Source organism: Microtus pennsylvanicus, chromosome 17 (assembly GCF_037038515.1).
Source record: "Microtus pennsylvanicus isolate mMicPen1 chromosome 17, mMicPen1.hap1, whole genome shotgun sequence".
In the NCBI taxonomy this organism is placed as follows: domain Eukaryota; kingdom Metazoa; phylum Chordata; class Mammalia; order Rodentia; family Cricetidae; genus Microtus; species Microtus pennsylvanicus.
Genome location: NC_134595.1, coordinates 37,270,216 through 37,287,516, shown reverse-complemented (window position 1 = coordinate 37,287,516; position 17,301 = coordinate 37,270,216). Strand labels below are relative to the sequence as shown.

General features: G+C 51.7%; 1 protein-coding gene across 3 annotated transcripts in view; it reads right to left on the bottom strand.

Annotated features, from left to right (window-relative positions):
• Pnkd (PNKD metallo-beta-lactamase domain containing) overlaps positions 1-17,301 on the bottom strand; it is a 65,857-nt gene that overhangs the window by 11,308 nt on the left and 37,248 nt on the right. Inside the window, exon 1 of one of the 3 annotated variants that reach the window (XM_075951875.1) lies at positions 11,754-11,926. The exons of the other annotated variants lie outside the window; for them this stretch is intronic. Coding sequence (XP_075807990.1) covers positions 11,754-11,914 — 161 coding nt within the window. The 5' untranslated portion in view covers positions 11,915-11,926. Of the gene's footprint in view, positions 1-11,753; positions 11,927-17,301 lie in introns of those variants that run through there. 3 annotated transcript variants of the gene reach the window in all.

The window sequence follows — 17,301 nt, the reverse complement described above, 5'->3', positions numbered from 1 at the left end:
GAGAACACATGGGAAGCACCCAGTCAGAGCTGGATGGTGGAGAGGGTATCAAAACTGCCACTTTCTTTCCAAATTCTGCCAGAAGCTGACCCAGCTGCTGGGACAGGTGGCCTTCACCTGGGAGCGCATGAGAAATGTCCTTGCCTTCCTTGTCTAAGGCTGACGCGTGTGCGGGGATTCTGTGACATTAACCAAAGGCACAGTGTGGCAGCAGTGCTGATGCACACCTTTAATCCCAGCAGCAGGCACGGGATTGGGTCGTGGAGGCAAGAGGATCTCTGTGAGTTCAAGGCCAGCCTGGTCAGCAGAGCAAGTTCCAGGTCAGCCAGGGCTATAGAGAGAAACCTTGTCTTTAAGAAGCAAAAAGACGAAGAGGAGTAGGAGGAAAAAGAAGACAAATTTGTGAGTTTAGAGGTCACTCTCTTGGGCTCCTCTTACTTGGAAAATATTCACTGCGCTTGCTGGACATGGTGGGAATAGCACAGGACAAAGGCTCCTTGCCTTGGGGATAATCAGGTTGTAATAAAAAAAAAATAGTACAACTCACACACATTAAACTGGAAAACAGATGGATTATTAACTACCAGCTGACTGCAGCTGGCTCAGAGTCACTGAAAGGAAAGGGGCTTGACCGTATGCAGACCCAAAGCCTCTTCTCTCAGCCGGGAGATGGCAGTGGGACACTGTGTTGGGTGATACAGAGCCAAAGGTTGGGCACAGGGAAATGTGGCATGTTTTAGGAGTTTTGCCCAGAGGCCTCAAGATCTTGGCAGGGGCAAAGTGCCAGAGCAGGAGCCAGTGAGTGGGAAGGGAAGAAGATGGCAGTGAAGACGGCGGGGCTAAGGAGGAAGCAGTAGACAGAAGGGTGCGCTGCAGGTTGGCCCAAGGGGAAGGGAGCCTGTGGTGTCAAGCCCACTGCGTTTGGAGAAGCAGGGCCTGGGCTGGGGGTGGGCTGGGGTCTTAGCTGCGCTGGGACACTCTCCCAGGCCCAGTGTAACCCCCACTTCTACCCTACCCCGGCCACCACAGTGACTTTCCATGGGTACCGTTAGCTTTGGACCCCTCCTCTTAAGCCCTCTCTCTCAAATGAGGATCTTTCTCAGTTGCTTCTGTCACTCTGGATGGCAGCTCATCAGGGGACAAGCCCACAGGGCTCATCCCTAGGTCTTTTTGTTTTGTTTTGTTTTTCGAGTCAGAGTTTCTCTGTAGCTTTGGAGCCTGTCCTGGAACTAGCTCTGTAGACCAGGCTGGCCTCGAACTCACAGAGATCAGCCTGCCTCTGTCTCCTGAGTGCTGGGATTAAAGGCGTGCGCCACCAATGCCCGGTCATCATCCCTAGGTCTTAAAAGGGTCTCCTTCACCTAGATTTTGGCTTCTAGTCTAAACTACAGACCAGGCAGAAGCTCAGGCTCCCAGAGCACCACTTCTGCTGAGTGCTGCTCCTGCTCGAAGCCCGCTGTGGCTCCCAGCACTCACAAGAGAGTCTTACTCCCTGCTTTGACCCTCCACCAGTCTCTGCCTCCTCCCTTCCCACTGAGTCCAGAGAATGTCCTGAGCTCCCCAGAGTGAAACGGTGGAAACCCCCTATGTATCCATCAATAGCAAAATATAAAAATAAACCAGGCCCTACCCAGAATGGGAATGTGGGAAACTACACAGCCAGCAAAACAAATGATCAAAACCAGGGCTTAACATGCACACAGTCCAAACCCATATCATTAAGCTAAAAGACATGTTGCCAAGGAAACAACCTGACATTTATTGAAATGCCAATGCAGGCAGAAACCATCCCGGCATCCCATTCAGGATGCAGACTTGTGGTAAAGGATGGAGCTGTGGAAGATGGCCACCATCCTAGCCAGCAGCACTGCTCAGTGCTGGGGCTGTGAGCCTTCTGCCCTATCTGTAACGTTCTGTTTAAGCTGAGGAGTGCAGCTGGGAGTGCTCTGTTATCTAGTGGTTTTGAAGATGCCTAAAGTAACTCATTAAAATTAGGATTAGGCTCAGGAGAAGAGCACTTGCCTAGCACATGGGAGGCTCTGGGTTCAAACCTCTGTGTATCCCCCCCCCACCAAAAATACAAGTCTAGGCCTGTGTGGTTGTGCACACCTCTAATCCCAGCACTTGGGAGACAAAGGCAGACGGATCTTTGTGAATGAGAAGCCAGCCTGGTCTATACAGCAAGACCCAGGATAGCCAGGGCTACATAATGAGACCCTGTCTCAACAACAAAATAGAAAAAAGAAAAAGCAAAGAAAACAAACAACTTCAAAACTGCCCTGTTTGTTGGGTAAGGTGGCTCACTGCTGTAAGACCAACATACTAAATTGCTGAGGCAGAAGGATCAAGAATTTATCTTGGGTAGTGCCATGTCTGGACTGGTGGTCCTGGGTTCTATAAGAAAGCAGACTGAGCAGGCTGGGTGGTGGTGGCGCACACCTTTAATCCCAGCACTCGGAGGCGGAGGCAGGTGGATCTTTGTGAGTTCGAGGCCAGTCTGGTCTACAGAGCGAGTTCAAGGATTGGCTCGATAGCTACAGAGAAACCCAGTCTTGAAAAAAGAAAGTCCTCTGACCTCTACCAGAGTACTGTAACCTGTGGCCCTTGTGTGTGTGTGTGTGTGTGACACACGGGAACACGGAATGGGGGCACTGAGATGATTCCATGGATAAGGTGCTTGCTGGCAAATCCTATGCCCTGGGTTGCATTCCTGGGACTCCATGCAGTGGAAGGAGAGAACCGACACCTGCAAGCTGCTGTCCTCTGAGATACGTGTGCTCGGAACACACATGGCCCTCCCCCACAAAGCGGTCAAAAGCGCTTCTCAAAACAAAAAGAAAAAAGAAAACTCTCCTCAAAACAAAAAAAGAAACAAGAAGAAAAAGTCTGGCGGTGGAAACACATGCCTTTAGTTCCAGCACTTGAGAGACAGGCAGGCAGATCTCCTGTGAGTTTGAGGACAACCTGGTCTACAGAGTTCCAGGACAGGCTCCAAAGCTACATAGAGAAACCCTGTCTCGAAAAACCAAAGGAGAGAGAGAGAGAGAGAAAGCTCTGGGCTCCCTACTTCTGTCTGGAGCTTCCTAGGCCTGAAATCCCCTTTCTTTTCCTCCCTAGGCTTCTGTGCTTCCCGAAGTCCTAACCATGTTCAGGACTTAGTTCCCTCTTATTAGGAAATGTAGCCACTGACAATGCCATCCCAGAACTTCTCCCCTCTGCTCCATCTGGAACAGCTGGGCCCTTGAGCACAGACCCGGTATCCTCCTTGGGCAGTACCTGCCTGGGGTGAGCAGGGTCCCACTGGTCCTTGTGTGGCTCCCTCGGTTTCCCCTCCACCCCCAGGAACCCCTATACTGGCCCAGCACAGCAGGTGGCATTCAAGAAAGGCTGGTTAGCGATTAGGAGAGGTTGGGAGGGGCTGGGCATGTGTACGGCTCAGTGCCTGGCCAGAATGGATCCAGGCAAGGCCAGGGCTACAGACCCAGCAAGCCTAATGGCGGTGACTTGCCCAGCTGAAGTCCTCTCCACCCTTACTCCCTCCTCCTGCCCCACTGCCCCCACAGACCTGGACAAGCAGGATACTCTCTGCCAAGCAGGTCACCCAGATTCAAGGGCACGGGTGGGGCTGTGTTGCTGAGACATAAAATCCTAATGCTGTTTGCCATGTAGGCTGCATCTAGGGCCTCAGAGCCAGGGAGAGGGAAGAGAGAACACGAAACAGAAGCTCACAAGAGGTCCCCAGGCCCCACTCTACTCCTGCCCATAAAGTCGGGGTCAGGGCTCCTCCCCGGACCTCACTGCCAATCTTTAACAATTTTCAGTGCCACAGCTTTTCTTGCCTGAGCCTGTGAGCAAGCTCTGCTGAGCCCAGGGCCTCCTCCCATGGATTAACTCAAGTCCTCCTCTCAGGTCTGGGGCAGGTACCATACTCCCATCTTACAGACAGGAAACAGCCTGGAAGAGTAGATGAGGTCACACGACAGGAAGAGTGGGAAGACAGGAAGATACACCTCCTTAGAAGCCTGACCTGGAACCCCCTACAGTCCTCCCCAGACCCCGAGTCAGAAGGACTAGAGGAGTGGCCCTGAATGATTAGAGGGACACCCCAATTCCTCTGAAGGGCTTTTCGGGGGAAAATGATAAGTTAGGGTGGCTGCACAGACCTGGAGCGTGGCCCAGGCTGGCCTCCGGGACCTTCAGGTCTAGTAAGCTCTGCTTCTCAGTCCTGAGCAAGCCCATGACATTTGCAAGCACTTTGCACTCAACCTCAGAGAGGGCAGGGAGGTCTCGTGGTGTCAGGGTGGGACCCTTGGCCCAAGGACTCTTGAAAGCCAGTGTGAAACTAAGGCTCTTTTGATTCCTGCAGGAGTGTTGGCAGCCAGTGGTTTCATGGATGCCCTGGGAGCCAGAGAGAGAGGAGAATTGAGGAAAAGGGGCAGTGACTGGAGGGGAAATGTGAGGGGTCACTGAGGATGCTGTGGTCTGTGGTCAACCTGTACCCACCTGACTGGTACCCACAGCTCCATGCAAAGGCTTGAGGGTGGAGCCCGGGGCCTATCCCCGCCTGTGGGCCTTGATTTCTTCAGCCATTACCTGATACACAGCCTCTGTTCTCCTATTGCTAGACACATGGAGCAGGGACTTATTCCCCAGCCTGTTCTTTTTCTTCAGTTCTTCTAACACTTCCTGTGATCAGTAAGGATGGCACTAAGAGCCACTCTGCGAGGGGTCTTCAGGCAGGGCCAGCAAGCGGGGATCTAGAGAACAGCACTCACAGTGTGTGAGAACAACCTACTAGAGCTGGGTGTCCAGTACACATTAGGATTTTGACCTCTTGAGCCAGGTGTGGTGGCCTTTAATGCCAGCACTCAGGAGCCAGAGACAGGTGGATTTCTGTGAGTTCCAGGCTGGCCAGAGTGAGACCCTGTCTCACTACCACACCACACAACCACCAAATTCCCCCAAACAAAACAACAACAAACAACAGGAAGGAAGATTCTGACTCCATCTATCCCCTCCTAGAGTCTGCAGTGCTAGAGACAGAACTGGGGGCCTGGCACATGCGTGGGCATGCGCTCTCCCGCTAAAGCACACTCCTTCCCCAGCCCTGAAGTCTGACTCAGCATTTCCACAGCACGGAACAGCCTTTCTACCCACCATAACCACACCAGAAAGAAACTAAAGTCTCTTAACTGGTCCCCTGGGACCCAGTGGGAGAAAGAGTGGGGCTGCGGTGGGAATAGCCCAGGCCGAGCTACAAGCCATCTCAGAGCCCTGCCTGGGACTTAGGACGGTGACCGAGTACCAGGCCACTAGTTTGGGCCCACAGTGCACCATCCCTCACCTCAGTGGGCCAGGGCACTGCTTCGCTGGTATCCGAGGCCCAGCCTAAGCTCCAGGAGAGGCCGGGGGACAGCTGACAGTGAGTGTGATTCCCCCTCCCCCAGCCCCTTCTGCTGCGCAGTAGAAAGCAGACAATGCTGGTTCTTCTTCTGCTTCCCCTCCTCCCCAGGGCAGCAAGAAGCTGGAGGGCTGTCAGGTGACTGCCTCAGCTGGGCCCAGAGTCCCATCTCTGGCCAGTATGAGGCAGAAGGGAGCAGAATGAACCTATGGTGGTCCCAGCTTAGGTACTCCATATGTGTGGGTCCCCCAAGTAAAATGAGACCTGAGACATAACTGTAGCCCGACAGGCAGGTCCAGAGCAGTGAGACAGGCCCGGGGTGGTGAGGCTGGTGGACATGGGTATTTTTGGCCAAGACTCAGCTTGTCCAGGCTTGCATGTGGCCAGTGATGGGACACACCTAACTTGGAGTGGCTGTCTGAGGGCTGAGGGCTGACCTAGGAGGGTCACAGGTCACAAGGTTCTATTGACCAGACTGGCTCAGGGCCCTTAGGAACAGTCATTCCCTATTGTGTGCCTTCCTGGGAAGAAACAAGCTAAGGAGGCAGCCAAACAGGCCCCTAGGCGAGTGAGGGTTTCCTGCAGCCTCCGGCATGCCTGGAAGTCACTTTCCCTGTGCCCAGGAGATGCCAGGGCATGCAAGGTCAGAGTCTCCTGCCTGTGTTTCCCTCGCCTTCTCAGCCTCTGCAGCCCTTGGAGGGAGGAAGTGTGACTGCTAGGAGCCCTCAGGCAGGATAAGAAACACATTAGAACTGGCAGCCCCTTCAGTGAGCCCCACCGTAGCCAGAAGGCCAGAGCCAGGCCAGTCATTTCCTTTGGGTCTCTCTTCTCTCACTCATTTTTAGCACAGGCCCTTGTGACAGAATTTGTTCCCTAGGCAGGCCCATGGGAGTCAGCTGGGAAGCCAGGCCTGTGGCAGCCTGAGTCAGGAAGAGGAAAACACACTGAAAGCTCTAAGCCGGGTATTGGTGGCCAGGTCCAGGGGACACAAAGGTGATTTGGACTAAGGAGGTTAAGCCAGCTTCATGGAGGAGGACGTGGCACCTCGGCCAAGACTGACCGCCCATTCTTCCCTCTCTCCATCCATTTGATAAGGGCTCCTAGTAGTCACAGACTACTGGGGATACAGCTGGGTGAGGGGAGTGGAAGGCAGGCATGGGGACAGGGCTGTGTGCAGGTGAGGCCGTCGCAACGCAGGGCAGGGCTCTGGAACAGGAGGATTCGGCAGAGGGAAGGGTGGGGAGAAAGGACTGGCTGGCAGTGTTCGACAAACAGTAAAGTAGTTCCTGTGGCTGAGGGGTGGGCAGGGCACAGAGAGCCAGCTCCACCTTCGTGTGTGTGTGTGTGTGTGTGTGTGTGTGTGAGAGAGAGAGAGAGACAGAGACAGAGAGAGAGACAGAGACAGAGATAGAGACAGAGAGACAGACACAGAGAAACAGAGAGAGAAACAGAGAAAGAGAGAGAGATACACAGAGAGAGGAAGAGAGGGAGGAGAGGAGATACCACTAGAGGGGTCTGAGCAGAAATGCGACATGTTTCTGATCATATGTAACTTCGACTTATTACATTTATTGTGTGAGGGCCTGCTCCTGTGTGGAGCTCAGAGGAGTCACAAATTCCAGTTATGAGACTTGAAATCTTGCTCACTGGCTTATCTCAGTGGACCAAGTTTCTGATTTAAATCAGCAGCTTCAACTGAGAATGCTTAGGGCACTGCAAGCCATGTCTCCCATAGCACAGCTCACAGTGCCTGACCTTCATCTAGGCCACAAACAAGGGCTTCTTTATTCACGGATCCTCATGTCGGGGTTTTCACCACCCTTGACATTGGGTCAGTGGACCCTATTGGCCTAGACAAGAGGTTTCCTCTTTCAGAAATAGTAAAGTTCACCGAGGCACGGTTGATTCGGTCATGTGGTTGGGGCGAGGGTCAAGAAAGAGCTCCTGGGGGGCTGGAAAGATGGCTCAGTGGCTAAGACTGCTTGCTGCTTGTCCAGAAGCCTGGAGTTCGGGTGTCTCACAGTCATCAAACACCCAAAGGAAAGAAAATGAATGGTCTTTTGTGTATAAGAATGAACAGGGGCTTGGTCAGCTATATACATCAGGGAAGGCCAGCTCAGCTCTGCAGGACAAAGAGCCCAGCCTCATGTTCCACTCACCTCCCCTCAACAGGCAGGCTCTCCACAGAGCTCTGCCAAACCCTCTCCACTCCGACAGAGGAGGCAAAGGGGCAAAAGGGAAACTGAGGCTGATGCAGGGTACCCACTTGAGGGATTCTTAATTCTCCTGACCACGGGCTCCTCAGTGCACCCTGCCACCCCTGGGAGCTTGCTGTGCCCGACCCCTGCCTGTTTGACCTGGCTCACTTCTGTTCACATGGTCTGTCTCCTAACCTTCTGGGTGGCGGGGTGCTAAGCCTTGCATATACTACACAAGCACCCCTGCTAAGCTGCAGACTTAGCCTAGGAGGTCTTTCTCTGTCTTGTTTTTACATTGTAAATTTTAAAACTTTTATTTTTTATTTTTTTAAATAATTTTTTAAAGATTTATTTATTTATTATATATACAATGCTCTGCCTGCATGTGTCCCTGCAGGCCAGAAGTTGGCACCAGATGTACAGGTGGTTGTGAGCCACCATGTGGGTGCTGGGAATTGAACCCAGCTCCTCTGGAAGAACAGCCAGTGCTCTTAACCGCTGAGCCATCTCTCTAGCCCCTCATCTTTCTCTTTTCTTAAAAGACACTTTTGAAAAAAAATTAAATTTATGTGTGCAGGTGTGTATGTGTGTGTGTAAGCGCACAGTTACTCAAGGAGGCCAGAAGAAAGTGTGGTATCCCCTGCTGCTGGAGTTACAGACACAGCACTCTACTGCCTCACTCTGAAGGTCAGCAGTGGAGAACACTGGCCACATGCTCTTCCCCAGTCCTGACCCGGGGCAGCTCAGTGTTATGGGATGAGAGAGAGACTCAGCATTTCCTGGTGGTGATAGGATAAACTCAGAAGATAGTTGTGAGAGAACTTGAGCAGGACATAGGTCCTCCCTCCTTCCCATCACAGGGTACCACACAAGCCCACTTACCTGTGGGCTCACCCAGTCTTCACAGGCGCCCCAGAAAGCAGACATTCACACCATTCCCCATTCTGCAGGTGCCAACTGGCCAGGCTCGGAAAGGTTACCCGCCCAGTGTCACACCTCAAAATGCAGCAGAGCCAGGATACAAACGCTGACTTGTCCAGCCACCCATCGACTATACGCTATATGCTTAGCTCCTCTCCACCCTGTTCCCCCGTGGTCCTCAGTGCACGTGCCCAATGCCAGCCCACAGCTGGCGGCTCTACGCTCTGTTGAGCCTGGTTGTTCTCATCCCCAGATAATGGTGGCTACCGAGGAAGGCCTTTGCTAAAGTTATCACGACTAATGAGAGCCGTTGCTTAGGACTGCCACTGTCTGCTTTCCAGCCCCTATGAAATGCACTGAGCTTAGTGGTCCTCACCAAGCTTCAGTTTACAGAATGCCTATGGACTCCTCCTCCATGTCCATCCTTCCTGCAGGCTTGGAGGCACCTCGAAACAACACCTACACATTTGCCACATGTTTCCTGCCCCACTCTGAAGGTTAGCAGTGTCTCCCCCCAAGGGACTGGGCTGATTGTTTCCCAGGCCACAGAGCAGCAGGGTCTGGAAATCCTATCCCAGGCACACCCTTCTGCTCTGCAAAACTGGAAAACTGAATCTACTGAAATCTGGAAATCCAGACAAAGGGAAAACTCATAGAACCACTGAATTCTTTAATTTGGTTTTTTGAGACAGGGTTTCTCTGTGTAACAGCCTTGGCTGTTCTGGAACTCACTTTGTAGACCAGGTTGGCCTCGAAATCACAGAGATCTGCCTGCCTCTACCTCCGGAGTGCTGAGATTAAAGATGTGTGCCACCATCACCTGGCTTTAAATTAATTTTTGAAGATTTTTTTTTGTGTATGGGTGTTTTGCCTGCATGTACATCTGTGCACTATGTTTGTATCTGGTGCCCTCAGAAGTGGTCAGAAGTGGCCTCTGGAATTGTAGTTATGGGCCCTTGTGAGCCACCATGTGTGTTCTGGGAACTGAGCCTGAGTCCTCTGCAAGAGCAGTCAGGGCTTTAAACAGCTGAGCCATCGCTATGGCCCAGAACCACTTAATTCTAGCGTGGTGAGGTAACTGTAATTGAGTATCGGGCTGAGACAGGATGGCTGCAAAGTCTGAAGCAAACCTGGGACATAGCAAGATCCTATCTTAACCCCTAAAACTCCCCTCCCCCCAAAAAGAATTATGAAGACACTCCCCAAAGGAAAAAAATTTAAGGGATTTGAAAACCTCCCAAATCCCAAATTTAGAAATACTCAAACTTAACAAGGTAGTGTTGGCACACACCTTTAATCCCAGCCCTCGGGAGGCACAGCAAGTGGATCTTTGTGAGTTCGAGGCCAGCCTGGTCTACAGAGTGCTAATTCCAGGAGAGCTAGCAGCTAGGGCTGTTTGTTACACAGAGAAACCCTATCTCAAAAAACCAAAAAGAAAAAAAAAAGAAAGAAAGAAAAAAAGAGGAAGGGAGGGAGGGAGGGAGGAAGGAAGGAAGGAAGGAAGGAAGGAAGGAAGGAAGGAAAGAAAGAAAGAAAGAAAGAAAGAAAGAAAGAAAGAAAGAAAGAAAGAAAGAAAGAAGACCCAAACTCTCATGGTTGTGATTACTGGCATCCTGATCTTAGGAATTCTGATTCTAGTTCCTCATGAAACCTTTCCCATTTATCCATTTTCTCAGGCCATTTGTATGACTTCGGGCTTACCAATTTTGGATGCTAAAAGTATATTTAAAATCCTTTCTCCTAATAGAGCTACACAATCTCCAGGAAAGTTGTGAAGAAAACTAAGAAACCAAACCAAAGCAAATGCATGCACACACACACACGTGTACGCACACACGTACACAAGTGTGCACGCACAGCCCCCAAGTCTAGTGACTAGGAATGTACAGATCAGTGGTAGAGCAAGTTTAGCATTCCTGAGGCTCAAGCTCCAGCACCAACCAAATGACAAACTGACCAAACAAAATAAAAACCTCACCCCCAACCCCCTGCCCCCAGAATCCAGATACAAAATACAGTCAGACCAGCCACAAACCTCGGCCTGTACACACCTGTAAGGATAGCACCTGTAATGTGGCTAGAAGATTAGAAGTTCAAGACCAGTCTGGAATATTAGAGAGGCTGTCCTACCGAGCTAACCAGCTAAACAAACAAAACCCTGCCACCTCTTACTTTAATGCTTTTAACAAAGTAATGGCAAAAAAAAAAAAAAAAAAACCCCACAAAGTAATGGCAAATTAGTCAGAGCACTCTCTAGAATCTGCTCTTCTGCCCACGGGGGTTTTTATATCACTAGTGAAGAGACTGTGGCTGGAGCCTGAAGTTTGGGGTAGTAGTCTGAGGAAGGAGGAAGAGTGAATTACAGTGTCTTCTCTGAAGCTCGGAAATTCTTAGGTTTAGGCCCTCCCAGATATCTGACCACAGCCCTCTATTCCCATCCTGACATTACTGTCCCCAAACCGTGGTTTGAGGTCCTGCCGATAGACCCTCCCCTAGGAAGCTTGCCTTGGGGGGGCGGGTCTTCCCTGCTGCTGACTGCTGAGGAACAGTGATTATTATCACTTTTGTCATGGTCCCTTAAAGGAAGTGGCAAAGAGAAGGAGGAGAGTTAGCTGGGGAAAGTTGCTAGAGGTTGGTGGCTGGCTGTTGGGTCAAATTTCACAGCCGGGGGCTCTGGAAGCCAGTAATAGGAGGTAGAGAGATGGGCCAGATTGACCTACAGAGCTGAACCCTGCGAGCGACGTAACAGTCTACCTAGCGTTGTGGAGAACTAGATAATAGCAGAGGACAGTGGCACACTGAGAAAAGTTGGACAGTCTGAGGCATGCTTTTACCCTTGAACCTGCCAGGGAGTCCGATCTGCTGACCTCTGCCCCGCAGTCTGGTGCACGCTCTTCCTGCACTCCCCGCTTTTCCAGGTTCCTTGGATTCCCGCGTCTAACTTGGCTCTAGTCTCCCCGAGGGCTCTGGTTCCCGTACCCTGCCTACTCTTATCTGCGCCGCTAATCATTTTCCCAGCCGGCCCACCCCAATTCTTCTGTCTTCCAACTCTTTCCTTTCCTCACTCAGCACGAACTCAGGAGCTTCTCCAGCCCGTTTCTCTATCCTTCTGCTCCGGTTTAGGACCCCCTAGTCCAAGCCATTCTAGAACCCCCATATCCCTTTCGCGTCCCCTCTCCCAGCGTGCCCTCCCGCCTTCAGGAGCTTGCACGGATCGGAGCCGGGGCACTAACCCGATTCGGAAGAGCAGCCGCTGGCTGCGCGTCATTAGCAGGCCGCGGAAGCCCCGCCGCGCTTGGCAGCCGCGGGGACTCAGGAGCAGCGCGAAGGCGAAGAACAGCAGCCCGCAGCCGGAGACCCACAGCCAGGGCGCGGGCCAGCTCTGCCAAGCCATGCTGGGGGCCGGGGCCGGGGGCGGGGCTGAGCGTTGCTAGGCGACTGCCCCGCCCCGGCCCCACGCGCAGAAGGGCGGGGCTCCCGGCACCTGCGCGCTGGGGGGGCACGGGGCACTTGGCTCCTCCCATTACTTCGCATTCTGACCCGCCTCCTAGCAAGCTGTGGACTGGCACGCGCTGCGAATCCCTAGATTAAGACAGACTGGGAGATCCTCCCATTACTGGCCAGTCCGGAGGTGGAGCTCGAGCCGCCTTAACCCTGTGCTAATTAGGGTCTACATAGGCCAAGAGTCCTGCGGGAGGACAGAAGCCAAGTCCGCCCTCTTCCCTTGCGGGGGACTCTGGGAGAGGCCTTGGTGTAGTCCTTCTGGCGAGAAACCTTAAACTCCTAAACTTTATCAACTGGAAGGATCGCAGGAGTTCATTGCATCTTCTGCTGTTCACTTATTCATTCACTACCTTAAAGGCATTGTGCCAGGTTTTGAGGTAGTCAAAAGACACATAAAGGTCAAAGAGGGCTCAGCGGATAAGGACACTCTGCCAAACCTGAGTTTGGTTTGAACCCTTGGACCCTCTCCTCGGTGGAAGGAAAGAACCACTCCCACCAGCTGCCTGCTAACCTTCCCAGAAGTGCCATGGTGCTTGAGCCCACACAAATACACAATATCCAGGCCAGGGCAGTAGTTTGGTGGTGTAGCATGTGCCAGTCTCTGGGTTTAATCTGGGAGGATGGGAGCATTCCTGGAGTCTACCCTATGGAATACAGCGATGAGACTAAATCGGAGAACAGATACAATTGCATGGATACATATGTGCGTACGTAAGCATAAACATATAGATAGATGTGATGAGAAACTGGTGCTTACAAGGAAGCAAATGGGCACGGAGGCCAAACTTAGATAGAGAGGGCTTTTCACCCACGTCTCCGAGATGAGAAAGAGGCCACCGTCCACAGAGACTTCATCAAGGTAATGCAGCCTTGGGTGGCAGAGCCAGGTCCAGCAGCTAGACACCCTCAGGCCCATGCCCCGTCTGATTTCCACATCTCCTCATCCTGTTGCTGCTGCCTTCCTAATGAGTTCTAGAAGCTGCTCTGCTCAATGGGGTGGAGGTGGGTGTGAGAGCCAGCCTGCCGCAATGTACAAACTGACTCAACGGAGCCAGGGCTGGGCCGTCTGGACGCGGTCTTGCCTAGCCCTCTGCAGGAAGGGAAGGAAATGCTGCAAATTCAAGCTCCTCATCGCTCCCACTGGGAGAGGGGCGGAGGGAAGCAGGTGAGGCGATGCTCTTGTTTTCCTCCCTGCTTCCTGTGCTCAGCCTGAGAGCCCCAGATAACCAGACCTCACAGCACATTTCCCATCGCCCTCTGTGGTCTGGCAGCTAGTCAGTGCCCACTGTGCAACTGAAGGTTCCTGTGTACAATTTTGTACCTCGATCTCCTTCATCTGCTCCCCACCAAAAATCCGATGGGTGGGTAAATTGTTCCCAAACTGCCTTGTAATTCATCCAATGCTTGCTTTAATCTGGAAGCCCCAGGCATTCGGAGTTTCTTTTCTGTGGGACCATCTTGAGAGACACAGTTTGTAGACACACCCTCCCTGACTCTTGCCTGCAGTTCTACTTCTTGGTGCCCTGGCACAGGAAGGGTTGAAGCTGCCAAGGGCCGGGGAGAGATGAAGACCAATAAGCAGATTCACAGAAGGCACGTCCAGTGCCGGAGAGTTCCTGTCTCTGTGTCTGCACATGCAAAACTGAAGGACTGTGGGTCACTGTGAACATACCCTGCTGTGGGGAAGGTGCTGTGGGCAGTACTATATGGAGAAAATAAAACACAGTCCCTGTAATCTAAAACAGGAAATGCAGGCTCAGGCATGAAAACACCAACAATGGAATCTTAAACCTCCAGGAGCTTGCAGCCCCCCCCCCCATACACTCGTTAACAAATGCATAGCTAATAAACTCGGGACAGCCGGGCGGTGGTGGCACACGCCTTTAATCCCAGCACTCGGGAGGCAGAGGCAGGCGGATCTTTATGAGTTCGAGGCCAGCCTAGTCTACAAGAGCTAGTGCCAGGACAGGCTCCAAAGCTACAGAGAAACCCTGTCTCGAAAAACTAAAAAAAAAAAAACAAAAACAAAAAACCTCAGGACACTGTTTATGGAATCCCTGGAGTCACAGCAAGGCTGGGGGTAGGGAGCGAAAGGGGGTGCCAGTGCGACCGTATGCAGGCTCAGGGAGCCGTCCGTTCCCACTCTGGACTGTTTGGGAAGACATGATGGCTTCAGACCTGCGGCAGTTCCCTCCCCTGTCCACGAGAACCTGCTGTTCTAGCAAGCTAGATGCCGCTCGCCCTCTCCTGCATTCCGCCCTGCAGCAGCGAACTACTCAGCCGCTGGAGTTCACCATACTCTTTCGTGCTCCCACACTTTGGTATGCACTATGTTTTCCGCCTGGGGAGCCATTCCTTCTCTGGTCTGTAGATTCAGACCTCACGTGATTTCCCGAACAAGCACACACTTGTGCAGAGAAGAACCCCTTAGTAAGATACCAATGCCATACCTTTCTGTTTGCTAACGATATCAGAATGTAGTCTCAGGGTGGAAACTATAGTTTAACGTATTCATCTGTAGCTTGCCAGTGTCTGGCCTGGTGCCACGTACATATTAAATACTGACTAAATGTTCTTTGAAATGTCAACGTCCCATCACAGCCCACAGGGCCTAGCTGAGCTTGTCTTCAGCCTCCTCAAATGGCATTCTTTCCCTCGTCACTTTGTGCCAGCTACTTGTCCCTCGAATGCACCAAGGTCATTGCTACCGTAGGCCCTGTGAAGTTAATCTCTGTTTTGATGAGTTCTAGACTCACCTGGGAGGTGGGCCTCTGACCTGTGGGGGATTGTTTTCATTAGGGTAATTGAGGTGAGATGACCTGACCTCTCTGGACTACACGTGGGTGGCACCGTTCCCTGGGCCACAATCCCGACTGTAGAAAAGGGAGAACAGGCCTTCACCACCTTCTGCTTCCTGATGAGGGACGCAACGCGACCAGTTGCTTGCAGGCCTCTGCTATCTTCACTTCCTGGCCACGATGGACGGTACATCTTAACTGTGAGTTAATATGACGCCCCTCCCTTTTAGACTTGGCATGGTGGTATACTGTTTTGATCCCAGTCCTCAGAAGGTAGAGACAGTCAGATCTCTGTGAGTTCAAGGCCAGCGTGGTCTCCATACTGAGGTCCAAGCCAAGCCAGAGCTACATAGTTGAGACCTTGTCGCAAAACAAAAACAAACCTTTCTCCCTTGAGTTGCTTTTCTTGGGGCGTTTTTATCACAGTGATGAGTAGAGAAACCACCACAGGCCCTCTGCACACGCTCCTTCCACTTGGAAGCTGAGAAGCAAGCTGCATCTTAGGGATGGTTACATCCTGTCTACCAGGGCTCCCAGCTGCACCTGGGTGGAGAGGGTGCTATAGCATCTAGAAGTAAAGGCTCCAGGTCCTCATAAAGTCTTGTAATGCCTAGGACAAGCCCACAACAAAGACTTGTGTGCCCCAAGATGGCTATAACACAGCCCGAGAGAGGGCATCTGCAAATGTAAACTCACTAAGGTGTAAGGTACATAGAAGAAAAGTCCTCCCAGAGGCCTCTGCTGGGCCCCCAACCCTCTGTTATACCACTTACATTATTGTGGTTCTCATGAGAATGATCCCCATAGGCTCAAACCTTTGAATGTTTGGCCCCCAATTGGCGGTACTGTTTGGGAAGGATTAGGAGGTGTGGCCTTGTTGGAGGAGGTGTGTCACTGGGGGTGGGCCTTGAGGATTCAAAAGCCCACCCCATCCACAGTTATATCCACATGTAAGCTCTCAGCTATTGCTCCAAGCCCATGCCTGTCTGCCTGCTGCCGTGCTCTCCAACCCTGACGGTCATGGACTAACTCTCTGAAACTGTAAGATAAACTCTTTCTTTTGTTAAGTTGCTTGGTCATGGTGTCTCTTCACAGCAATAGAAAAGTAACCAAGATAATTACTCCACCATTTCCTTCACTTTCAAGACAGTTTTTACAATTGGACATTTCTTGTGATTCCCACTATCATGCCCACTGGAATGGAAGCCCCATGAGCCCCACGAGTTGGTAGTATGTACAGTGCTGACCCAGAGAAGGCAGAAGTCCAGCATGTGATGAATGAATGAAGGACAGAAGCAAAGAATGGCTTAATGGCTGTTTACAGCTGCTGAGCACTGTGGCAGTCAGGAGACTGGAACTCTCTTGTTCTGACCAGTGGGTTGGTCCCTGCAGGACACTCGTGTGGAAGATTCTGTCTCCATACACAGCAGTTCATATCAGGAAGCTGCCGGAGAGCTGTCTCTGAAGCACTCACACACCCGGGCCTTCGGCCACACACTCTTTCCTCTTGGAGCAGCTCAGAGGCTCTGCCAAGGTTAAAGTTTGCCTCTGTGACTCTCCAGAAGAAGTCTGTTAGTAATCTACAGCACAGCTATGTATGTCAGTGCATGCTTGTAAGTTCAGCAATGGGAAGGCTGAGGCAAGAGGTTCATGAGTTCAAGGCCAGTCTGGGCTATGTAGTGAGACCCTGTCACAAAAGCAAACAACAAATGCATGCCCCAAACAGCAACAGCCTAAGGAAGCCAGGCGTGGAAGAACACCTCTGTAATCTCAGCACTGTCTGAAGCAGGAGGATTGTGAATCCACAGGCTAACTGAATTCAAGGCTAGCCAGTCTACATGGAAAGACCCTGTCTCAAAAAGAAAAAACAAAACAAAACTGGGTGGTGGTGGTGGTGCACACCTTTAATCCCAGCACTTGGGAGGCAGAAGCACACAGATCTCTGTGAGTCTGAGGCCAGCCTAATCTACAGGGTGAGTTCTAGGGCAGTCAAGGCAACACAGAGAAACTTTGTCTCAAAAACAAAAAAGCAACTAAACAAATAAAACTAAAAGCCACAAAACATAACTGGAGAGATGGCTCAATAGTCAAGAGCACTGGCTCTTCCAGAGGACCAGAGTTGGATTCCCAGCACCCACATGGCAGCTCATTCTGTAACTGGAGTCTGTAACTCCAGTCCCAGGAGACCCAACACCCTCTTCCAGCCTCTCCAGCCTCTAGGCCTGAAAGTCGTGCACAGACATAACTGCAAACAGTAAACTCATCACAACAACAACAACACACACACACACACAAATAGGCAACAACAACAACAACACACATACACAAATAGGCAACCTTTCTTCCAGGTTCCAGGGATAGAGACAGATGTTCTCATGTCCATTCTTATTCCAGCCGTCAGCCAAAGCTGTGTCACTTGGAAAGACAGCCTGACTTCACCTTCGCATTACGGCTCAAGCGGGATGCCTGGTGCATAGCT